Genomic DNA, 25,062 nt, shown 5'->3' on the forward strand with positions numbered 1-25,062 from the left:
CGCCATGAGACTTACAGATATGTGCGGTGTATAAATAAACCATAAACCACTGTCAGTCATTAATCATTCCTCATATAATGTTTAACTGAACTCATGCATCAGACTTGGTACAGTTCAAATGAGCCAACTGGTCGAGTTCTTCCTGTATTCGCATATAACTGTGAACGTGAACTTGGTTTAAGATAGTTCCTCTAGGAACCTTCCCTGGGCAAATGGCAGACATCTGAGATGGGTTAGGGTGGTGTGGGTAGGGATGTATTTAGGGCCTCCTTCACTAAAAAAATGGGTCAACAAGTCCGATTCTTCATATATTTCCATTTAAAGACATCAAATCAGGAAGCTGGTGTGATGCAACCACATAAGATGACGTAGTTTCCGAATTCCGACACCTTGATCTTACAGGTACGTGAAGAGATGCATTCTTTAAATCATTTCTGGACATAGGGGAATCTCTAGTAAACTACTCTAAACGAATTAAATTCCGTGTTTAATAATTCGTTCTTTGGTCGTCTTTTTATTATTTTGTTTTACACCGATCATTTCAAGCCGGTTTGTTGTTAATTGTACAGGTGTGCATCGTCACTTGACGTATATCTTATTACAAACAACGCATACCTTCACTTTTATTGAGTCAATGCCGGATAATAATATTTGCGACAAGTCACAGACGCATTCTATCGGACCAAAGACACCGAAAATAGATAGATATCCCTGCAGTGGACGAAATGCTAATTAATTAACTAACGCATTTAAAATGATTTTAACTCGTCTGCGCCTGCCTTGGGGAAAATTGAGCAAGTGACCAAATAAATTCAATAGAAAAAACTCCTTTTGTATGTAAAGTAACAGTTCGTCTTCGTTTATTACCAAATAACTAATTGTTTTACACAGAAGGTGTAAAAAGCCTCCGTTTCTAAGAAGCCAGTCACGTAATTCCATAGCTTCTTTCCCAGCGCAGTATTTGCTTCTTTTTGAGCCCAAAAACGATTAATTGTCTTGCAGACTGTTTCGGGATCTCTCTGGAACGCCTATCCCTTCACGATCTCTTCAACGACGGAACTTCGACACTTCAAAATTGAGGAGGCAATATTTTCAAATACCCCCAGATTTTGTCACAAAAGAAAGCGCTTTGCGTAATATTCGAAAACAACGAACTTTTGCGCTTGAAGGGCAATATCAAGAGCGCGAGAGTTAATCATGCCAAAATTCGCTCAAGAGAGGTGTTAGTTTTGCTTTAACCGCAGAGGAAGACACTAGACATTTCAGTTGAAGGAAAAGAAGGAACGTCCTAACGAGGGGGAGAACATTCGTAACTTTTCGATCAGAAACGAAAAGTGTCGACAACCATTAAAAATGAAAATAGCGATAATAGGCGCTGGGGTGAGTGGATTGGCGTCTATAAAATCATGCTTAGAGGAGGGACTCGAACCGGTTTGTTTTGAAAAAAGCGAAGAACTCGGTGGTCTTTGGCAATTCTCCGAAAATGCGGGTTCGGCAGCGAACTCAGGCTCCGTTTACGAATCGACAGTTATCAACACCAGCAAAGAGATGACATGCTTCTCGGATTTTCCCGCACCAAAACATTTCCCGCCGTTTATGCCACGAGGACACGTCGTAGAATACCTTCGAATGTACGCGGAGCACTTTGATTTGGTGAAGTTCATTCGCTTTAAAAGTACCGTAATTGAAATAAGCCGCACGCCAGATCACAGGAAGACAGGCCAGTGGAAAGTTTGCCATAAAGATGAGAACGCAAATGTTTTGGAGACGATTTTCGACGCGGTTATGATTTGCAATGGCCACTTGTCCAAACCATTCTTTCCGGGTTTTAGAGGGCTCGACAACTTTCAAGGCCGAAAGCTGCACAGTCACGCGTACAAAAGCTATCGCGGATACGAAGGAAAAGTGGTTCTTGTAGTTGGTAAGTCAAGCGTAGAAGACAGTTCATTGGCATTCACCCTCAATTTCTCAATTGAATTAAGTAACTTTATACCACAATTTTAACATTGCTGTAAGGCGTATGCTAGCAATGTCGCAGAGTTAGTCTTTATGTGCTGTGTATCAGTGTGCAGCAAATCTTCGGGCGTTTTCCTTTTCTAAGAACTGGCCGGCCAGACCAGTCAGTTTGCAAAGAAAGTTCAACAATTTGAAAGAACACTTGTATGATAATCCCTCGCATTCTTCTGAAGGAGTATATACCATCGTCGAAATTTGTCGACTTGTTAGTCCTTTCAAATGTCCGGTCTGCCCGGTCAGTTCTGTCAAATGAAAGCGTCCTAAGATTCGAGCCCTGAAAGATAATGTTATGCCTTAGTGGCCTCAGTATCGGACAACTGTGCGAAAGGTTGCAAAGCTGGTACAATCGTAAGCCAGTGGTCACGGAGCTGCATTTGCGTGCATTCGCTGGACTTCACTCCGGGTTTCGGTCCCCGTGTGACCACCAAATGGAACTTTCTTCTGAACTCATGAAACTCCACACGGGCGTAGTAAACAGCATACTACTCGCCTCATTCCAATTGAGACTACTCGCGCTTTTGCTTTTAAGTGGATTATTTTTTCCTACTAAAAAGCTCCCTAAGCTTTATGCTTTTAACATCATTGTGCACACTGAAATGTCTCCTCTTTTTGTTCTTAAATTTTCATCATGCTTTTCATCTCCACAAATTCTGTCGAAGATCACAAAATCACGTCTTTGATCGATTTCATAAGGCCGTTGGCCTTACGTAGAAATTTTAACTGGAAGGTGACCTGTCTTTTCTTCACCCTAGCAAATGACCATTTAACCAAGTTTGGATAATTTAAGAGTTCTATTTTGAAATGCATTCGATAACCTGCTTCATTCAAGCAACATTACAACCGATATAAAAGCGGTCACCCTTTTTGAAACGAACGCATGTCTTGCGTTAAGTCTTGGTTAGGGATTTTAAGCCTTTCTGATTGGTTGACAGCGTTGAATTTTGCAAGTATTTCGCTGCACAGTGTTTTGTCCGGTTGAAAATCGAGACGGTCCTTGTCCATTTCGCTAAATTGTTGTTACACAATTCAAGAACGCTCTGATTAATGTTTATCTTGTCATTTCGGACGCAATATCACTACTTACGAATCCAATATTCTTTGAAATGGGCTTTGTCGATGTCAAACAATCCAATTGTCTTTTAAGTAAGAAGATTTAATTAAAACAGCAAGCAAGATCTCATACTGAAGCAGTTTATTTTCAAAATCATTCACTCAAAAGGTACTTTTGCATAAAAAGAGAGTGTTTCTGTAGTCCTATGATATTTTCCTGCCAACAAAACTCCTTCGACCATAGAGGGTCATTTAACCATTACACGTTTATTACCGGTTAAATCTAATCAGTTGCCACTTAATTGTACAAAGCACTTGTCCTAAGTTAAAATGTGTGCTTCGACTCGGAGATCGTCTCCTAGATTATAAATTTCGACCGAAGGCAATTAACAAGAGGCAAACTAATTTATGTCCTACCAGAAATAATTTAGAACGTTCAACCTCGCTATGGACTGGATGTTAAGGCCTAAATTTATCAGTCCCAGCTATTGGAGTCTAAGCTAGCGGCGACTAAGGAGTTGAGGGACAAGAAGAGACAAAAAAAATCAGACCACTTCATTTATTTCACTTGAGAAAAGAAGGATCAATAAGCTTGATTTCAAAATATTGATCATCTTCCGGGCAATAGATTATAGTTCCTTGAGAGCATCCTGGAAACGGCGCATTAAGATCAAGCTGATAAAAAATCCATTAGAAGCCTTGGTTGCGAAAGTGTTTTGAATAGAAACAAAGAAATCAATACTGGACTTAACACGTATCTCACTGTAAATCCCTCCTTCTTGCGTAGTTTTCGGGGTTCAGATTCTTTTTTTAAGAGAAAAATACCGAGAAAAATAAAAATGTTATGATTTCAGGGTATATGAAAGCGTCGCGGTTAGTAAAAATACACAGAGCAGAAAAACATAAATCAAGATAAGAGGACATTGAAAAGCAGGCCCCAACTGGGCGAGCATAGTTTGGAAGAAATCGCTCGACGAATATCATCACATTTAATGGTCACTTACTCTGACACTTAAGATCTTAAAACTATTATTAATGGTGTGATAAAGAACGACGACTCGTAGAGATGGAAGGTGCACAGAAATGAAAAAAATGGCATGCCAGTTAAGGGTGAAATTGTACAACATCCAACCCCATGAATTTACCGGAGCTCTCGCACAAAGAGAGAGAAAATTCGAGTAGAGACTAGCTTTAGACAAATTTTTGTCAATCAACTCACTTTGATGACGTTGAGTTTGAGGATTTTAATAACCACTTGATTTAATAGAATCGCCGAGAACAGTGTGGCAAGACTGCTAGTCAAATCAAATGTTGCTTTTTGCTTTTTGATGAGAAGGGGAACCCTGATAGCAACCTCCTGGAGCAGAGCAAAAAAAACCCACATATGCCACAAAGGTTAAATTTTGGGGACGCTACCTTTTCTGAGTCCTCAGATAATTGTACCACGTAGAATCCGAGCAACGTTTGAAAGCGCACAAACTGGTAATGAGAAGTTAACTAGTCAAGGACTTGGTAGGCGTCATAGGCGATTTTTATTCCTGGAAGGGTTCGCGTTTTAAGACGTTATTGAAACGATGTGCAAGTTACAACCTAGAGCTTATTTGAACTCGGGAACAGCAATTTTCTGAAACTCACGACGCAGTTGCAGAGTTACAATTAAATTGAATTTTATCTGAAGTTAATGACCCAGAAGTCTCGATGTGCGATCAATGAAGCCCATGAGTTCACGGTATTGTCTATTTTTAAAACGGTTACCGCTAGATTTTTACGAGAACAAAACGTCGAGGCATTGCGTTCCGCGAACGATTTTGCATTTAGCACGAGCAGTCCCTTTTCGGCTATTTGGTTTCGGACCAATCAGAAGCGTTGCGGTCATTAGGCCCAATCTGCTTGGCCATTATATGGCTGTATTCTAAATTAAGATAATACCGTAAACTGATGGTCAAGGCCAAATGAGAGGGGGCGTCGACACTTTGGGGTTATGGACTTGTGATATAACCGCGATGCGGAAATTTAACAAAGATCCCGCAAAAATTCACTTACCTGTAACAAATCGACAAAAGGATGCTTCTAATTCCAACCACTTGCGCCAAAGTAACCTCACATTCCAGGTATTATATTGAATTTGCCGACAAAATGCAATCAACTAGATAGAATTCAGGTTGTTTACACTTTGTGCAAAGGCGGAAAAACTCAAAGATCTAAGACGGCGACTTCGCCGAGGACACTCATAAAAATAGCACTTAAATGACCAATACAATTGCCTTGTAGGTGACGTTAGAAATTTTTTATCTATCTCCCACCTAAAATAACCAAACCTCAGTCTCTATGGAAAACGTGAGCACACAGACTCCAATTTCAAAACTCTTTACAAAGTTCTTCCCACGTCAGTTTCTAGAAAGTTCGGTTAGTATGCGCAAGTTGATTCAACAAAATTATGCCGTTTTAGTTGACAATGCGGTCCGGTTCTCACTCGTTCACTCAACAAGAGGTCTCTTGTCCTTTCGCCCGCACTGTCTCTCTCTCTCTCTCTCTTTTGCTGCAGGGGACTGTAGAGGAGACCTGGTGAGAGGGTTAGGTCACTCGAATATACTAAAACAAAGGATAGCGTTAAAGGTGCGCTCTGATTGGCTTCTCAAACTCCGAATATCCCTTTGTTAGTATCACTCAACTAGTGGACTAATGCAAATGCTGCATTTTAATTGGCTACGCTACTAGAGGACTATTAATAATAGTCCCTCGAGTAGCGAAAAGCGTGACGCTTTCTTTCGTTTCGTTCCCAAATAAATGTATTTTCAACTTGCATTTGCTAACTTTATTATTGCAGCAATATTAATGAGTTAAATCATCTTTTTGTGCTATATTATCTCACTGTTTTAGTATATACTAAAACACCTATTCACCTCAGTGTCGGTGGCAAGTGATTGGTTTTAATATCCACCAATAGCAACCTCCGCTTTGTTGAATAGTTGCTGAGTATCCTTAACGTCGTGGATACCCTGGATTCCAAAGGTTATTTTCTCGCTATGAAAAGAGCGACAAAAGAGGGAGTTTTTAACGGCCTGTACCAGAGGTTTTTCTCGCCGCTTCGCGACTCTCTCTTTTGAGGCTCTTTTCATAGCGAGAAAATGACCTCTGGAATCCAGGGTACGTCGTGGACTACCAGAAATCAACGGTCAGGAAAAGCGGGTGGAGATCCAGATAGGGTGATCCGGTAACATTAATTTTGAGAATTAGGATACGTGGAAATAGAAAATCTACACTGTAAATAGCCGAGTCAAATCAATGTGACAAATTTTGTTTGAGAAAAGAACTACTTACAGTGAAAATGGTAAAACAAAGTTCAACATGACAACAAGAAAACTCGACCATTTAAAATGAAAACGGGAACTTGTTTAGGTATGCTTTCAACAGGTTAAGTATTCCCAAACGCCTTCGCAAAACAAAGGCAAGAAAACACGGCACAGAACAGCATGTAAAATTAATGCGAATGCAAAAACACATGCACCTAAATTGTCTCTAAATGTGGACTACCAGAAATCAACTGTCAGGAAAAGCGGGTGGAGATCCAGATAGGGTGATCCGGTAACATTAATTTTGAGAATTAGGATACGTGGAAATAGAAAATCTACACTGTAAATAGCCGAGTCAAATCAATGTGACAAATTTTGTTTGAGAAAAGAACTACTTACAGTGAAAATAGTAAAACAAAGTTCAACATGACAACAAGAAAACTCGACCATTTAAAATGAAAACGGGAACTTGTTTAGGTATGCTTTCAACAGGTTAAGTATTCCCAAACGCCTTCGCAAAACAAAGGCAAGAAAACACGGCACAGAACAGCATGTAAAATTAATGCGAATGCAAAAACACATGCACCTAAATTGTCTCTAAATGTGGACTACCAGAAATCAACTGTCAGGAAAAGCGGGTGGAGATCCAGATAGGGTGATCCGGTAACATTAATTTTGAGAATTAGGATACGTGGAAATAGAAAATCTACACTGTAAATAGCCGAGTCAAATCAATGTGACAAATTTTGTTTGAGAAAAGAACTACTTACAGTGAAAATAGTAAAACAAAGTTCAACATGACAACAAGAAAACTCGACCATTTAAAATGAAAACGGGAACTTGTTTAGGTATGCTTTCAACAGGTTAAGTATTCCCAAACGCCTTCGCAAAACAAAGGCAAGAAAACACGGCACAGAACAGCATGTAAAATTAATGCGAATGCAAAAACACATGCACCTAAATTGTCTCTAAATGTTTATTGTTATTCTTGGTGGTGTTTTATAAATGACCGTAAAAACCCTTTTTCAAAGACAATTATTCTCTTTACACAGGTCTTGGTAATTCTGCCGCAGACATTGCAGTGGAACTAAGCCGCCACGCCTCGCAAGTTTACCTAAGTACACACCGAGGGGCCTGGGTGATTTCCCGTCTCGAAAAGCACGGGTTGCCATGGGATCAGCGCGTGGAAACGAGGTTTTTCCAAAACCTGCCGCCCAAGATAAAAGGATTGCTTCAACGTCAAAACGCGGAAAAACGCTTCGACCACGCAACATACGGACTTCTCCCAAAGCACGGATTTCTTAACGCCCCTTCAGTCATAAGCGACGACCTCCCGCTTCGCATTGCGACTGGAACCATCGAACTGAAACCTCACATTTCATATTTCACCAAGATGGGTGTTGTGTTCTCTGACGGAACAAGAGTGAATAACTTAGACGCTGTGATTTCATGCACAGGATACGATATAAGTTTTGAATTCCTTAAAGATGAATACATCCTACCGGTGAAAGACAACGCAGTGTCGCTATACAAACAGGTGTTTCCACCCCACCACCCAAAGTCAACGCTCGCCGTTGTGGGTCTAATCCAGTCCTCTGGTGCATTTTTTCCCGCGGCTGAGTTGCAGGCGCGGTGGGCGACTCGCGTGTTCAAAGGGTTGGCCAGGCTACCTAGCAGACAGGGAATGCTTCACGACATTGGACTGGAGAAAAAGATGCTAACAGAAGTGTTTTTCGCCTCGAGAAGACTTACAATTCAGGTACCGCAACATATATAATTAACTGACAGAATGCTTTATCATCACGGGTTCCCAGACCTTTTTCCATGGGTTTAAATGGAATGGAAAGGTTTGGGAACCAGGTAGTACTTAGGTCCAGTTTCCTTTCCACAAAAAAAATATAGTTAAAATGCAGTTCCACTCTTTTAGCATTGACACTTCTTCACATTTGAACTCCTCCTTAAGATACATTAAAGTGTATCAAATAATTTTCTCCTTTGGATTTCAAAACTATGTTAACTAAACACTAAGTGACCAAAGTCTTAATTAAAGTGCTATTATGACCGAAAAATCAATTCCTCTTTTACTTTGGATTTCAAAACTATGTTAACTACACATTAAGTGGCCCAACTCTTAAGCCTTAGTTTCAAAAAGACACTTGTTTATTTCAACTGGTTCTTATTTAATGGTCCGCCATTACTAACTATAAAATCTTCAGAGAGCTGGATCGAGGAAAAAATTACGCCAAAGACTCACCAGTTTAAGACTGCAATGCGTTTGTACGCGACAAAATTATTATGCAGCAAGGGGGTTTACGGCTTTCCGATTTTAAAACTCGTATTTTGCATACATAATTACAATGGCCCAGGAGGGTCAGAGTCCAGTTTTAATTTTGTGAGTCGTCACCAGTACTCTCACAGGTCACGGGTCACAGGTCATTGTTTCACCAATACAGAAAGTATCCTAAACATTCATAAAAGCTAGCCTTACGCCTAAAAGCTTTTGTTTAGGCCTAATTAGGCCTAAGGTTAGCTTTTATGAATGTTTAGGATACTTTCTGTATTGGTAAAACAATGACTTGTGACCTGTGACCTGTGAGAGAACTGGTGACGACTCACAAAGTTAAAACTGGACTGTGACCCTCCTGGGCCATCGTACATAATAAACTGCGTTCACACGCTAAAGTTTTAAGTTATTGAGTGAATGACGTAACTTTTCTCTATATCCAACCCTCTCAGGTCCCGTCGGTCAGTTTTGAACGTTAGTAATGGCGGACGGTGAAATCAAAACTTACACTCAAAGAAAACAGCCTTTGGATAAAAGTCAAAGCTCAAATTTGTGCCACGCAGGTGTTAACCAAACACGCTTTCAAAATCTGAAGAAGAAAAAGGAATTGATTTTTTTATCATAGTAGCATTTTAATATATTTCGTGGGCGAAGAACTCTTTTTTTTGAAGTTCCCCAAATTAGCAGCACCCTTATTATAAGTCTAAAGCCAACAAACGGTCTTTGCGATTGACCTTTTGCTATTTTCTGGTTTTCCATTGTTATGTTTCCTCTGCCTTCGCTTTCAATCAATCCCCATAAACGCCATAAAACATACATTTTGCTCTTGCTAAAACTGTACCAAGTATATCAAACGTTGATTCCTTTGTTTAACAAGCCACATCTTTGTCTTTGCCACAGGTATCCAGCATTCCTTACAAGGATCAAATTGCAGATCTTATAGGCTGCAGACCGAACCTCGCAAGGCTCTTTTTCAGGGATCCTCTCCTTGCCCTCAAGTGCTACTTTGGACCCTGCTGCGCAGCCCAGTACCGCCTCATGGGCCCTGGGGCACGGCCAGAAGCCAAACAAATCATAGAGGAGACATACCATAAAAACATGTTCCAAAATGTGACGAGACGAAACCAAACCACTGAAACGAAGAATCAAACCATCGTTAAGCTGCTGAAGTTGGTTTGCTTGTTTGCCACGGTGGCAACTCTTAAAGAAATATGCATGGATCTCAATGTTGAATGGAACGCAGTCTGTGGGTGGCTGCGGGCGGCTCGGTGAACAGAAATCCCGCAGGACGGAGGACTTGGTGAAAATATAGTCATGTGATCCTTGAAGTTCGTTTTTAACGATGCTGGGAAAGACATAAGCAGAAATTTGCTTAATTAAATCGGAAATTTGCAAATCATCATTTTGCAAGACTGCAAGGAAAAGTGATAAAGGCAACAGCCTCGATAACGTTTATTTGTGAACTGGATCTTATTGCAAACCAATCAGTTACACAAAAATACGTAACACAGACCTCATTCATAATGGCAGCCAAATAAAATATTCTTTTTTTTTAATGCTAACAAGCCTTTCTAGCTTCGCTACGACGAGCAAATTTCCAAAGAATATTTGTTTCAAAATAGGGCAGTAGGTTTAATTAACATATTACAAAAGAATGTAATGGAGGTCATCATTAATAAAAGTGGTCTACATATGTATACATATGGATAGTAATTAAATTTTGATTGATTATCAAATTTTTGAACGAAAGAACGTACTTCTTGTCAAATCTTCGTAGCTGTACAACATATGGAAGAATTCAATACATTAACGCCTTGAACAATTTTCTACGTAACTTGAAAAGGACGTCCATCGTCAACGACGGCGCTGCTGAGAATGATTTTATATGCAGTCTCCACTTCGCGTTGGACAAAGATAGCTCACCGAAAGAGCGTATATTTGGATCATTATATTACCAGAAGTGTACAACATTCCATATTAATTAAAGAAAAAAGAAAGAAAAGGTTTTGTTTACATTTTGACTCTTAAACATTGGCTAATAATTTGGCATCCCATTCTCAGTCAGGCTAATACACCTTTTCACGGTTTCTGATACTATAGTAGTTGTGATCTGTAAATAATGTTATCCCTATTTTAATATAGCTTCATATTGTAATTATTTTCACACAACCCCACAAGCTCTGAGCTTTAAACCCTATCGTGTTTAAATAAAGGATATGATGATGATGATCTTGGTTGCGGGGCAAACGCGACTTAAATTACAGTGAATGTATGGGATTTTGCTCGAATTCAAGCCTCTTTTAACTCCGCTGTAAAAACGCATATTTCAAACATTTTAAAATATTTTTAATCATTTGATTCTAATCTCCTCATGTCGCTTTAAATTTCGCATAATTTTGTTTACAAGGGTTTACAGGAAATTTACAAATTTCGTTTACGGTCGTTATAGCTTGATTCTGATCGTAATAGTTCACGAAAATAATCTCAATAGACGAGATTTTATAGATGTATTCTCGTTATCCACAATCGTTAGACCTTAAGGACGGTGCCTACTAATTAACAATATTTTTGCCCCGGTGTGTGATTATGCAGGAAATGTAGATCTTAACAAGTGGTATTAAAATCCAAAAAGAAAATTGGGGGTAACCACGCATTTTTCAAAGATAATTCATGAATAATATTTGTACAAAGCTTTAAAATATAAAGCAACGTATGGCGTTCTTTCTCAAATTGAAACTTAATTATCTCTGAAAAATGCATGGTTACCCCAATTTTCTTTTTCTCAGCACTTTCTCCTCAGTTATTTTAAGACCTCGAGCGTTGATCCGGCCAGAGCTCGAGTAGAACTCACGGCCTCCCGTATGGCAGCATGGTGCTCAACCAACTGAGCCACCGGTGTAAGGCCAATTATTTTTTCAGACGCCGTTCTGGTTATCTTCACAGTCGTCCTTTCTTTAATTAAGTCGAGATGTCTGACAATTTCCCCTTCCTCTTGGTATTGACTTTAATGATCATCGACGAGGTAACAGCGGACGTAATCACAGAACAGTCCGGACCATGACCCTAGGGCTCCTCAGTGACCAATAACGGAGGGTCATAGTTTCGACTCCAGTTTGGAGCGCTCCGATTCTTTGCCGAATATGCCCGAGTCATCATCGAGAAATCGATTTCCTTCATCACGGACTAGTGCCATGCTTTTCACGAGAAGGTCTGCAACTTCTTAGCGATTCAAATTCATTATTGCAAAATAAATCCAAAATGGTACGACTGATCCACTCTGTCCGTCTTTCATTTGAACCGTACTGTCACTTGTTTTTAAGATTCTAATAAAAGGTGATGATTGTGTTTCTTTACGTCTTCGGTAGAAGAAGTTCGATCAACGTAATATCCATAAACGCGGTTCAAGCTTTCCTTTTGTCAGAACTGGCCGGCCAGAAACGTCAGTTTACAAAGAAAATGCAACAATTTTAAGGAACATTTGCATTGTTTATTGTTGTTGCAGTTTAATTGTTTATGCATGATAATTCCTCGCATTCTTCTGGAGGAGTACACATCATCCTCGAAGTGTTTTAATTTGAAGGCGTTGTAGGGTAAGCGGTCCGCTTCCAAATGTCCCTGTCTGGCCGTTCATGGAAAGAGTCCTTGGACTTACGGAAGCGCAACGTCACAAAAATAACGTGGAACACAGTAAAGTACTTACTTATTACGGGAAAGAGGGTCACGCCATGTGCAGTTTAACTCCTTGATCACCAAGACAAGTATCCCAAACTTCAAAACCGAGATCAGTCAATTCATGAATGACGTCATTCACAGACTTCTCGCAAGTTCCTGGTAACAATTAATGTAAAAAAAGACTTGATTTTTAGTTTACTTCAGTTTGATGAGACAAAATCTTGGAAACGAATAACATCATCACTTTGCCATTATTCCGACTTCTGAGAGTTTGTGTCCTAAAGAAAACTCTTGACGTGGCAACTTTTGCCGAAGGTCCCCGTCTAAACGAATGCAGTATCTAATCAAATTTGCTGTAATAAGAGGCGGGTCGGGGACAGTTCACCAGGATTTGAGTGGATTTTGGATTGAAATGGAAATTTTTTTTTTTATGATGAGAGCGCGATGTCGGGACTTTAAGGAGATGAGAATGGGTGGGAATATTGTAACAAATAAACTGAGAAGGTGGAACAATTTTCAACTTTCCAATATAGCGCCCCCATGAGCAAAGTCTACAATATGCGCCACGTTCGATACGTCAATTCGTCTTCTCACTGACAAGAATTGTCAAACGCAAACTCTAACGAGGTTGTAACTCACGCCGACTGTTACAAAGAAAAATCGTTTGAGCAAGTTCAAACTATGCGAGAAAGCGCGAAAGAGCCCGACAACAAGAGTGAAAAAGAGAACGTGTAGGCCTTATAAGGTAATAGTTGGCAAGTCTATGTTGAACCTTTGTATCCTAACAGAAAGCTCTCTGATTTCTATATGGCCTGACTTACGCCAGTATAACACCCGTGGCCTCATGAAAGCCTCGTATCACAGACTGAAAAAAGATATTCCTGACTGGGTAACTATCGTTCGACAAAATACACAAAAAAAGTGTAACATATCCGGTATACTGTACCTGGCGTGACAAGTGTAAAACCACACCCCCCTCCACCTGCTCCGGTCAGCTTGGAATGCATACCATATTTGGCCGTCACACGACATAACCGGTCCAGTGAACCGTGACTAACGCCTAAGGTTACAAGCAAGTGTTGGTTCAGGTCAATAAGTTTCTGAAAAAAAAAGGAAGAAACTCAACAAAAAGCATCTTGTTTGAAACACATGGGTTTAAATTAAATTCTTTTTTCCCAAAACGTAAGAGCACAAAAGTTATCGAAACTAGCAGTCATTTGTTCCACAACTACGTCAGTGAGAAACCAGTGAGAGGCGTTGGCTTAATCCGGAGAGGACTGTTTGAAATCGTTACACGTACGTTTCGTTCGAATTACGTGAAGCGCCAGTTTCGGCGAGAGGGTGCTATTGTTTTTCAACAAAGAAGCCATTTTTTCTGGTCGACCTGTCAAAGAAGTCGGGTTCTGTCATTACAATCTTATTCAGTCCATTTTCTACAATGACGTCACAAACCACTGTGCTTTCTTTCTTCTTTGCTTTCCAAGAATTCATTGTAAGGCAATTTCTGACGTCATCTAGGGTGGGGCGACAAATAACTTCCCGTTTTGTTAACTTATCGTATTTTGTGCGGTCCAGTGAGCTGGACCGAAGAGAAAAAAATACAAGTTTACGTTAGGACTAGGACTACCGGTAAACCAAAACAAAGTTTGGTTTCAGATCTGATTTCTCAGCCAGTCACAATTAATGAAGACTGCTCTTGTTTCAGACTTGTCAACCGTCTTTAACGAATAATGTGTCCCAGTGTTTTGTGTCGTTGAGACAGTGGGGTTAAGACGGAGCAGATGTTTGCCTGACAAACGAATGATTTCACCTCAAAACAAACCCAGCTAAACATTTTTGTGTTCACCCATTTTCTAAAAAAAAATGAAATGAACACTCTAACTAGACCAACTGAGACAAAACTGGATTTCAAGACAACGGATACACTATTAAAGATGATATAAATTTCTCTGACACGGTTCTCAATGACCACAAGCTACTTTCACGGTTCCTAACTATCAAACTAACTCAAACTGCACATAATAAACACTGATCGAACTCAACACAAACCAAAAAGACAGCAAATACACGCGCATACTCACTTCCAAAATACGATAGAGGTTCTTTGAGTCCACTGTCGTAGTGTCTTTTTCCTCAGCTGTTTGCAAAAACAGAACAAGACAACAGTGAGAAATTACCTCTGCAATTATATGGACAATTTAAGCAATAGGCCTTTTTCGATATATCAAAATTCAGCTTGAAAGAGAGGTTTAGAGGACAAAGACAAAGGAAAGTGGATGATATGTAAATATTTTTCACATTCATTCCAACACGTTTATATATATATTTTCGTCCTCACTGCCTCACTATCAAGCCGAATATTAGATATTTCAAAGATGGCCTATTCCTTGATTGCAATCACGTGATGAGACGGCCATAGACCCAATGCATAAATGGCGCCCTCGTGTTTTTGTTTTCAAGATTTTTCTCATGAATGTGAGGCTAAGGATGTATCAAGTATTGTTATTCAAATTTGGGCGCCATTTATGCAAAGGGTCTATGTTGGTGCCAAAACAATAGGAAAATGTAGCTCAAATTTTGCATAATAATATAGTCAAATAGGCCATTTCCGAGTTCAAGTCTGTCTCCTCTTCAAAGCGAGTCTAAGTGCGAAGTTTTTGTGATGGTAATTAGTTATACTTTTCATATGAATGAAAACTAATTTTCATAAAAATTTCGCACTTAGACTCGCTTTGAAGAGGAAGCAGACATGAACTCGGAAATGGCCTCTTCCCAAAAGACTTTTTCGCTATTGTTCTTTCCACCAACATGGCCGCTGTGACGTCAGGTGCAATCAAAGAATTGTCTCTTATAGACACCTGAAAAATTCAGGTGACTCCAACGGGATTCGAACCCATGACCTCTGGGATGCCGATGCAATGCTCTACCAACTGAGCTATGAAGCCACTCGGTTGGGAGTAGGTCAATAGGCCTTATGCATGATTACGTCATATGCTCAAAAATTCACCACCAAGCCTCGTTTGCACAAAATTATTCACATTATCTGGATGTGAAATATTGTTCGCACGTGGGTATCCTTTTCAAGTCTGCTTATTAGGGATTCAGCTAAAGCTAAAATTTGCAGGTTTGATTTTCGAAATCGAGGCTTGGTGGTGAAATCAGCTAGTCAGACGTCATCACGCATAAGCGCTATTTGTTTGGCTCAAGTGCGTATAGAGCGGTTTTCAAATGAGTGTCGTAAAACCAAAACCAAAGTAATTACTTGAGCCAATCAGAAAGGACGGAGACAATACGGTAAACCAATCAAAACTCTAAGTAATTACACGTAGCTGACACAAAGCGCGGGAAAATGTGCACGCGCGAGCCACGATTGGTTTTGATTTCACTTCTGATTGGTTGAAAAAGTGGCGCGAGAACTTTGAACCAATCACTGAGTGAACTAATCATAAACCAAAGCAATTTGCTAATTACTTTCGACACTCAATTGAAACCCACTCTAAAGCGAGAAATGATCTTCTTTACTTAGAGCATTGCACCGGCATCGCAGAGGTCGTGGGTTCGATTCCCGTTGGAACCACCTGACTTTTTCAGGTGTCCATCAGAGACGGTTGCTTCAATTGTTCAGATAAGTGCGAGGATCATTTCTCTCTTTCTTTTATAGTCCAAAATTCAAATATATACATTTCTTTCCAGACTGTGACAAAAAGCCTTTCCCAATGGGTCGGTGATTGCTCAGCGTTTACTGGTAATGAGTACTTGTATAATTACAATTCGTTTGTGTCAAAGTTTGAGTTTCTAAAGAAAAGTGTGCTCAGTGCTGCGTAGGTGTAGCCTGCATGACAGGCGCTTTATGAGCCAAGCGGGGCGAATGCGATATTTCGCGCGGAGCGCGACACGAGCGCGAAGCGCGAGACGAGGGGGAGTTCTCTCCCCCTCGTGTCGCGCTCCGCGAGAGAGAGAACTTCCCCTCGTCGATTCGCGCTCGTGTCGCACTCCGCGCGAAATATCGCGTTCGCCTCGCTTGGCTCATAAAGCGCCTGTCATGCAGGCTAGCGTAGGTGGGGAGTGAAAGACGAAAATTGGTGTCATGAAACGAGTTCAGTGACGAAAGTGAAATTGTCCACCGCAAGAAAGATTTACGAGCTGACGTTTCGAGCATTTCGTTGAAGCCAAGGGTTAACTCTCTGACGCTCGAAACGTCAGCTCACAAATCTTTCTTGCGGTGGTTAATTTCACTTTCGTCAACTCGTTTGATGACATCAGAGCTTTGTGTCAAAGTGTGAAATATTTCATCATCATCATATCTTTCGTTACCCTCGGATTTTAGAGTAGCTTGATGTACCTAGTATCTCCTAGCAATTACCCTCCCAACCAGGATATCCGGCCCACAGAGGGGACAGACCACGACAACCAGAACTCCGTGCCCTACTCTTTGCGACAAGTGTGTGGGTTCTTTTACGTCCAACAGGGTTGTGAACATTGAAGGTTTGTGACACGGGGCCTCCGGTTTACCGTCCTTATCCGAGAAGACTAGAGAGTCTAACTATTTGCAGATGTCATTACAAAGGCAGCACTTTCTCCTCAGTCAGTTAAAGACCCTGAGTGTTGGTCCGGCCGGAGTCGAACTCATGACATCCCGCATGGCAGTTCTGTGCTCAATCAACTGAGCCACCGGTACGCGGTGGTTTATCGGTATGTCGTGTTATCATGTTGGTCTGTAGGGCGCAGGCTCATGACGTCACCGACGACCACGACCACGTCGGTATCCCAAATTAATCCCGGAGGATTAATTTCTTTCGGATAAAAAACATAGCAGCTGATAACATAAGTGAAAGGCTTCATATTCCCGTCTCCTAAAAACACGGGGAAACCCTGCAACAATGACTACGATGGCACCAAGCATTTATTCCAAGACTTCCTGCAGAAGCTGTCCAGGGTCCAGATTCTTGAATAAACAGGGCACAAGTGTTCAGATAATTTTTTGTTCAAATGCTACTATGGATGTTCAAGGTGTAATGCGCCCGCCCGCGGATGACTTTGTAGATCCCAACTTCATGTGTAAATGTTGTCGATTAATAGAACAACTTTCGTATGACCTTGAAAAAGTGTTCGCAATTTGTTTCATGGGTCAATGTTTCGCAAGGTTAAAACAAAGCTTCTCCTAATATGGGCAGTAAACAGTTCGATTACGCAATTACATTACTGCATGGCAAAGCGAAACTTTCCAGAAAGTTCCATGGAGAGATGACGTTGTTTACATTCGCGTTCGCTAAGCCAATGAAAATTCGCGTTCGTTTGCTTTTGTTCGATAAGAAAATTAAATATTTAGCATTTTTGTTTACGTTCTGTTTTCGCGTTTATTTTTCAAGGACATTTGAAAGTCGCTGTAAACATAAACGTAAACGTAAAAGCCCGCAAACCAGCGGGACAACTACATCATTCATCACTAAGGAGTTTTTGTAGCTCAATGGGAAGAGCATCCGACGTGCGGTGATGCGGAGGTCGTGGGTTGGAATCCTGTGTAGGACTCTGATTTGTCAGTTGTCCTTTCGCCCGTTGCCAAGCAACCAGTTTCCCGTACTCAGTGATATTTGAAAATTCATCGTCCCATGATCGAGTCCTTCCGAAGCGAGGGACGTCACGTCGTTGTTGCGCTCGGAAGATGGCGACAGAGAAATGAAATGTAAAATGCGAGTCCAGAGCATGCAGAAGGCATTTGTTTGTTATCAGGTGTAAACATAGCCATCCACATCGCCGTTGAAATCTCGAAACCTTGCTGAATGAGATGGGCTTCTGATAAGCTATGAACGGGCCATTTCCAGGTTGCTGTTTTTTTCGGTTTCGAAGTGAGTCTTGGTGCTCAACTATTGTAAGGAAAACGAGTCTGATTTGCGTAAGAATACGCAACTCATTTCCATTTGAATGGTTGTGCACCAGGACTCGCTTTGAAACTGAGGCATGACTCGGAAATGGGCTATTACCTTCACTGTGATAAAGTTTCTCCAAACAAAGACAGCTTTCCTCAGAAATGGCCCCAATGGCATCAAACAAAGAACTATAAATAGTAGGAAACTGATGAAAAACAGAAAGACAAAAATTATAACAGCAGCAGAAGTAAATCAAGTTATAAATCAATGAAGGACGGAAGAAACAAAGAAGAGACCAACACAAGAAAAGCCACCAAAACAACTCGAAGAGTGCCGGGTCCTAATAATTTTATACCACCCACTATCAATGGTTGCATCAACCGATAATTTACAATCCACACAATCTTCTATGATTCTCTGAATGAAGAAATCCGCAATTCTCCCAAATTATATACTTTAATTAATTAAAGCTAATAGACTTTTTGCAATAGACTTATTGCATGCAACAATAGCCATTGCAACAATCCTATGGTAAAACCCCCCCCCGGGGGGGGGGGGGGGGTTCTCGATGTATCCCTGGTTGGGGAGGTGTGGCGAGGCCCCTCATACCCTGACCTTGTTTAAGACAAATATCGCTGATTTTCCTACCCATTTTAAGACAGAATTCCGATTTTTGATACCCTGTTTAAGACATTTAACCCAGTTTAAGACAAAAATTGATAAATCGATACCCTGATTAAGACAAAAAATGATAAATTCGATACCCTGTTCAAGACAAAAATCCCGAAAAACATACCCTGGCTGGCCGCACGTCCACATTAAGCCCTTATAAGGGTTGACCCCCCCCCCCCCCCCCCCCGCGGGTAAAAACTACATCATTCCAATGTAAATTTCCATCCTCTGTACCTGCTGGTATCTCTCTCGGAGACCAGACACCATATCCTTTGTGCTGCGAGGTGCTTTAGTGTGAGTTAAAATGATCTTCAATTGAGGAATTCTGTGGCAAATGAAAAACCAAGGATCTACACTAAACATCTCGTCCCAAGGGGGCTCCCTATGAATGACTGAAATCATATAGCGTTACACTGAGTAAAATCTAAGTGTCACTATTAGCATCGGTAATCGCATGATTTCGAGTGCAATTTGGAATAAATAGCACCAGTAAATTTTTTCAAAGACGAACAAAATTGCACGAGCCCGTATGGCGAGTGCAATTTGTACTAAATAACTCTGTCACCCAGGTTAGGGACCCTGACGTCTGGCGCGGCGTGGCGTCGCTCTCTGCGTTCCTTGGATCGCTGAACCAGAGTTGCTGATGCGGCCTTCTTCCCCTTGTGTAGGAGAATTCTCCGTTCTCTGCGGTCTTGAATTGTCTTATACCAGTCAGCTCCCATCTTGAACAGTGCGTATATACATGAAAAATTTTCGAGATGAGATTATCGTAATCATTCACAAGAAACGCACGCGTATCACGCAAAAATAGCGCCATCCGGGGTCGCATTTGATTGGCTATCTGAGACTTTCTTTGACCATTGACCAATCAGAATGCTTCTTTTGTTATCTGCAGTGTGTTACCTGGAAACTGCATTTTGCTTAGGAAGGAAAGGGTTAACAACTTATTTAAAATAATGCTACAAAGTTTACAAACATATAGTGAACTTTTGTAATGTTGATTATTAAAGTAATACAAACAAGAAAAAAGTTAGTGATTATAATGATAACGATGATGATTTTGAAAACGTTACTTTAGCCTGGGAAAGAGCAATTAGTCCGGGAGTTTGGTCTGAAAGAGGGAACCTTTCTTGGGAAGCTAATCCCATTAATTTTTAGAATGAGCAAGGTTTGAAGTGACTGAACCAACAAAAAATATTTCTGGGTAATAGAAGGTCTGGAATATTTAGGAACATTGTTCATATCTTCTGAAGAACAAGGGCTAGAGGGATGCTTCATAACTGTTAGCAACAGTGTCAGAAGACACTTCCCCATGTTTACCAATTACAGTGTATGTGAAGCTTACATCCCTTATTGTGGACACAAAACCGGGACAAAGTCTGGAATAAGGTTACAAAATGCAGCTGAATTTTATGTAGGAAACGGTAGGTAAAGAGCCTTGCAGACCCAACAGCACATCCCTTGAAAAACGTAAGGGAAGCGCACAACTCAGGGCGCAACAACCCATCTTTGCTGGGACTGCCACAACATAAGACGTCTAGGAATTTTAATATCTTCTGAAGTACATGTAGCCTTTCTTGGAACACCCTAAAGGCAGGAGTTTGAAAGTCTTTGATGGCCTCAGGAGTTCACCGCCCCCAGCCAGCTTCTACTGTTGCCCCTGGTTGTCATATCAGGATACTGGCTTGCAATAATAATAATAATAATAATAATAATGATGATGATGATGATGATGATGATGATGATGATGATGATGATGATGATGATGATGATAATAATAATAATAAACTATATTTATCCAGGAAAATCCATTGATTGTATTAAGAAAATAAGAATAGGGATAAGAACATAAAAAATAGAACTGTAGACACAAATACATTTACCTTGTTAAATGTTTGATAATGCCATCTTGGAATGTAAGAGCTCCTCCTATTCAATAAAAGGCCAAAATTGTATGAATTGCTTATTGGCCATCAGATTAATTTATGTTGACATGGCAGCAAGGTTGGGACCAGCCTCCTTTGTGGAAAAGGAAAAAAGGAAAATTGAAGAGAGGGAAGAGAGCTGAGTAGAGGAATTTCCCCACTCTCCAACCCAGATAATAACTCAAAATTTGCTTACGTTTATTATAATAAATAATTTATTATTATTGATCCCCAGCACCTTTACTTACCATAGGTGGAAACAGAGTTGTCAATGCCAGATGGCTTCCCATGAACAAGCTTTTCAGCTTCCAAGCTCCATTTATAGATCAGTGCCAGATCTTCAGCAGACAGAGGAAGAGTTTCACAAGTTGGAGCAGCATCACGGTGGGCACAGCAGCCGGGTTGGGCATCATTTGCAGCATTTAATGATGGAAACTTGCCTGCAGCTGCTAGAAGTGCTGCAGATATGCACACAGAGTATGATGCTGATGAACCCAGACCTGCACCAACTGGAATTGTGGTGTCCACTTTCAGTGAGAAGGACTGAAGGCTAAATGTATTGAAGACACATGTCATGTCATGCCTAACATATAGGAAGGCTTTACAGCCATAAACTGCTTTTACTGGCATAGTTTGGCAATGACACTCACACATGCATCTGACAGCATATTAGGACTCACATGCAGGGAAAACCTAGTTTGCTTTGTTCTATTTACAAGGTTCTGTGCTATACATAATTAACTGACTACTCCCAATAGGGGCTTTTCAAGGTCAATGAAGCATAATCAACGAAACAACAGAACACAACAACAACAATAACAACAACAACTGGCCAGAGGCAAACCAGTTGGCTGTTTACAAGAGCGGCCGAGAAGTTGAGCCCCGGACTACCAGGAACAAAATTAATTCAACGAGTGGTAAGAACGTGTCTTGAACCCAGGAACTCTTAACTCTTTAAGGAACAAGGGTGGCAAAGTCGGTTAGTGTGCAGCCTTGGTGCATAAGGTCCTGAGTTCGATCCCCAGATCTCTCATCCTTGTTTCGACTTCTTTCCTTTCAGTGTAGCCTACGTAGCTTTAAATACCCTTATAACGGAGCACTGATGGAAAAAAGGGGGGTAAAATGAGCGCACCGTCAGCTTCCTGGGAGGGTACTCTCTAGAGAGTAAAGGAACTTCCGACGTTAAATATGGTGTACCTTTACCTAACTCTGCATCTCAAGGAAAGCACCCTAAACATTGGGCCGCACTGCAACCTGCCTTTGAATGGACTCTGACTGATGATTTTCCAAGCAGTATGAGACATATATGTCTCCGTCAAAGCCACATGACCGACAAAAGTGTCAAAACCACCACCTACATGTACATGTACATGTACAGTGTATGTCTAGAAACCCACATGTATTATGAAGATCCGAAAAAAGTTTTGCACGATAAAATCAGGCCAGAAAATGGCAAAGGCAGCCAACATGCTTAGGGACTACCAAGTTTTGTAGGGCACAGCAAGTACTAAGATTTTACTGAGATTGTTATTGACAACTGCTTGAATGACCTGTCTAGCTGTGTTTGGATACCTGGGCACACAAGACGGTCATAATCCTTATATACCTACCTGGGACCTGACCTGCTTTACCCTACAAAAGTCCTTTTCAATTATTACTTTAATACTGCGACCAATCTTTATTGGCCAGTACAGTTTTTTTTATTGATGTCCTTCATGATTTCTGAGTCATGAGGGGCCACAACTTTGTCTTGGGCCATGAAAGAGAAAGAGAGAATTAAAAATAATAATAAGTGGGTAACCTTTTCAAATCTGCCATAATCCTTCCAAAGAGGAACACAAAGACAGTTATTGCAACTTTGATTGGATTTCTCTCATCATCTGGAATCTCATGCTCATCAACAAACTTGCCGAACAAATCACTTCCTTGTTGTGTATAGCATGACGGATCTGCACCTAGTGATCACAAAAAAAAAAGCTGATTGTTTTTTCATCCATCAGTTTCCTTCCAAACTAGGAAGACAACTAGGTTTAACTTCCATTAGGAGCATGTGTCATCACTCATAAATTGGGGTCAAAATGCAAAGTTCTACTATAAAGGCTTCATAATAAAAAATGATCATCAGCATTAATTGGGGTCCACATGCTTTTTAAATTATGTGAGAGTTAAATGTCACTTGGGATTCGCAAGGAACTTGTAGATGTCAAGAAAGTGATTGTTGGGTTTGGGAACAGCATGTCATGCTTCATAAAAATAATTTTTGTGACCACTGGGAATAGCGATTGGCAAACTTTACTTTGTTAAGGTCAGTTTTGTGATTGTTCTTGATGGAATGTTAAGCCAATAGAGAATTCTTATTGCCCGTGAAAATAGCTCTTTTATGCTTGACTCTTATTCTTGATCAAAAGACATGTGACATGGGATCCTCCTGGTAAATATAGGGCTTCTCGCTAGGAGCGGTTCCAATAAACCTTAAAAAAAATAAAATGAAATAAATGTTCAATCTTTTTTCATCCTATTACTGTGATTTTCATAATTTGCAGAATCTCACCTTCAAGCACTACAGCACCATTTGAACTGCATTTTGGCTTCCATCAATCAAATTTTTCGAACATACCCGGGAAGATCAACTCTGCCTACAGAAAGTGAATTTTGCTTACTTCACAGCGTGAATACCATTTTGACATCAGTAAAAATGATTCATAGATTCCATCACTTTCCATGGGAGTCAAGCTCAAAAGTGCAAATGTTCTGTGGGAACCAAAGCTGCTGATTGGTAGGTCATGTCACATATCAATCAACTAGGATCAACTCTTGGCTTGGCGTCAGACGTTTGATAGATGGCAAAGCCAAAATGAAGTTACATGTAGGCCATTGGCGCTTGAAGATGATATTCTGCAGAATATGAAAATTGCAGTACCTTATTTGTGGCCTATCAATATTCTTACAAAAAGCACAATTCAAGGTTACATGTATATGGGATAGACAGTGCACAGATCTCACTACTTTCATCACAACAGTACATATCCCAAAAAACTAACCAAGAAGCCTTGTGACATCTTTCTGAAGATCATCTAGTTTCCATTTACAAGATATGTTAAAGTTGAACAAAATGAGGGTCACATGGTCATCTGCTTGAGATTCTAATTTCACTGAGGTCCTCAAACCAATGGCTGTTGCAACAGCTTTCTATTGACAAATAAATAACAATGATCAGTGTTCAGGGGCTTCAATAATTTGAAGTTGTCGGCTGGTTTGAGTAGAGTAAGCGATTGTTGTCGTCGTCCAAATGAATTTCAATCTTAGGTTTGAAAGAATTTGTCTCTACTTACAGTGCACGTGGCAAGTGGAAATAGAAATCACATAAGATTAAGGGCAGTGCCTACTATTGTTATTGCGCATACGTTCTGCGCACCTCGAGATACTCAGATTCCCTATGCTTATTCATACAAGAACATTTTTGCGTGGTTCAACACTATGAGAAGAAGACAGAACTTAGAAAGTTCTCTTGGTATCTTAAAAGAAAATTGGGGGTAACCTTGCATTTTTCAGAGATAATTAAGCTTCAATTTGGAAAAGAATGTCATACATTGCTTTGTATTTTATATTATTTTACAAACATTGTTGATTAATTATCTTCGACAAATGCGTGGTTATGCACCTATCAATGTTAAGCCTCGGGGAGGGGGGAAGGGGTCGGGCTAACCACGGGAGTTTGAACGTGAGATCCGTCCCTTGGGTAGGGATTATGATTGTATGTGACTCCCCAAGCTAGCGATTTTGATCATCCAAAGGACATTTTACCACGTTCACTTGCCGCCGGGTGGCCAATTATTTTGTCCCAGCGGTGGATAATTTGAATTTTTTAAAATGAAAATGTCAAAGTCCCCACTCCCCCCCCCCCCCCCCCCCCCTCCCTCGGGCTTCACGTTTATAGGTGCATTACCCCCAATTTTCGTTTTGGATTTCAATAACACTTGTTAAGATCTGCTTTTCCCGCATATTCAGTAGGCACCGCCTGAATGCGAACAGCTTGTTCCAAGGGTGTGCAAAGTTTCAAACCTTTCCGTACACGACTGCATGTTCTCCGTGAAGGATGATCTTTCCTGGCGCAGTAACTGTAATGGAACGAAAGCTCATTCTCTTCGCAATTTTATGCGAAGAAGAACGAGCCAACTTCAACTACTATACGTGCATTGTTTCACATAGCCGCCATTTTGTATTACTGCTGACCAAAGTTTTCAAGCTCGACCCCAGAGCCCATCGTTTCTTGCGATCACGTG

The 25,062-nt window shown here is 40.6% G+C and overlaps 2 protein-coding genes and 1 non-coding gene across 4 annotated transcripts; 1 reads left to right on the forward strand and 2 right to left on the reverse strand.

Moving 5' to 3' along the window:
* Positions 1 to 1,225: 1,225 nt before the first annotated feature.
* Positions 1,226 to 12,333, forward strand: LOC137977822 (dimethylaniline monooxygenase [N-oxide-forming] 2-like). Its single transcript, XM_068825160.1, has 3 exons — positions 1,226 to 1,921; positions 7,412 to 8,118; positions 9,544 to 12,333. The coding sequence occupies exons 1-3, from the start codon at positions 1,354 to 1,356 to the stop codon at positions 9,913 to 9,915; spliced, it is 1,647 nt and encodes a 548-aa protein (XP_068681261.1). The 5' UTR covers positions 1,226 to 1,353; the 3' UTR covers positions 9,916 to 12,333.
* On the reverse strand, positions 8,925 to 25,001 carry LOC137977823 (mevalonate kinase-like). 2 transcript variants are annotated; one of them, XM_068825164.1, is made up of 11 exons: positions 24,842 to 25,001; positions 23,821 to 23,968; positions 22,581 to 22,734; positions 21,028 to 21,329; positions 20,738 to 20,783; positions 19,089 to 19,179; positions 18,297 to 18,387; positions 14,397 to 14,452; positions 13,262 to 13,415; positions 12,344 to 12,471; positions 8,925 to 9,775 (listed from the first exon to the last, which is right to left on the reverse strand). In XM_068825164.1, exons 1-10 carry the CDS (start codon positions 24,917 to 24,919, stop codon positions 12,362 to 12,364), a joined length of 1,230 nt encoding a protein of 409 aa, XP_068681265.1. In that variant the 5' UTR covers positions 24,920 to 25,001; the 3' UTR covers positions 8,925 to 9,775; positions 12,344 to 12,361. The 2 variants fall into 2 exon arrangements, with proteins under 2 accessions (XP_068681265.1, XP_068681264.1); XM_068825163.1 differs by lacking the exon at positions 8,925 to 9,775 and adding an exon at positions 9,848 to 9,988.
* On the reverse strand, positions 15,188 to 15,260 carry Trnaa-ggc (transfer RNA alanine (anticodon GGC)). The gene has a single exon. It is a non-coding gene; the product is annotated as a tRNA-Ala (tRNA).
* Positions 25,002 to 25,062: the final 61 nt, after the last annotated feature.

The sequence above is a fragment of the Montipora foliosa genome, chromosome 11, assembly GCF_036669935.1.
Source record: "Montipora foliosa isolate CH-2021 chromosome 11, ASM3666993v2, whole genome shotgun sequence".
NCBI classification, from domain to species: domain Eukaryota; kingdom Metazoa; phylum Cnidaria; class Anthozoa; order Scleractinia; family Acroporidae; genus Montipora; species Montipora foliosa.

Coding starts and splice junctions, on each gene's coding strand:
- LOC137977823 (XM_068825164.1), bottom strand. CDS start 24,919: ATGAGCTTTCGTTCCATTACAGTTACTGCGCCAGGAAAGATCATCCTT. Junction 23,969..24,841: donor ATGCAGTCGTGTACGGAAAG/GTTTGAAACTTT, acceptor ATTTGTCAATAG/AAAGCTGTTGCAACAGCCAT. Junction 14,453..18,296: donor GAAACTTTATCACAGTGAAG/GTAATAGCCCAT, acceptor TTTTGCAAACAG/CTGAGGAAAAAGACACTACG.
- LOC137977822 (XM_068825160.1), top strand. CDS start 1,354: ATGAAAATAGCGATAATAGGCGCTGGGGTGAGTGGATTGGCGTCTATA. Junction 1,922..7,411: donor AAAAGTGGTTCTTGTAGTTG/GTAAGTCAAGCG, acceptor CTCTTTACACAG/GTCTTGGTAATTCTGCCGCA. Junction 8,119..9,543: donor CGAGAAGACTTACAATTCAG/GTACCGCAACAT, acceptor TCTTTGCCACAG/GTATCCAGCATTCCTTACAA.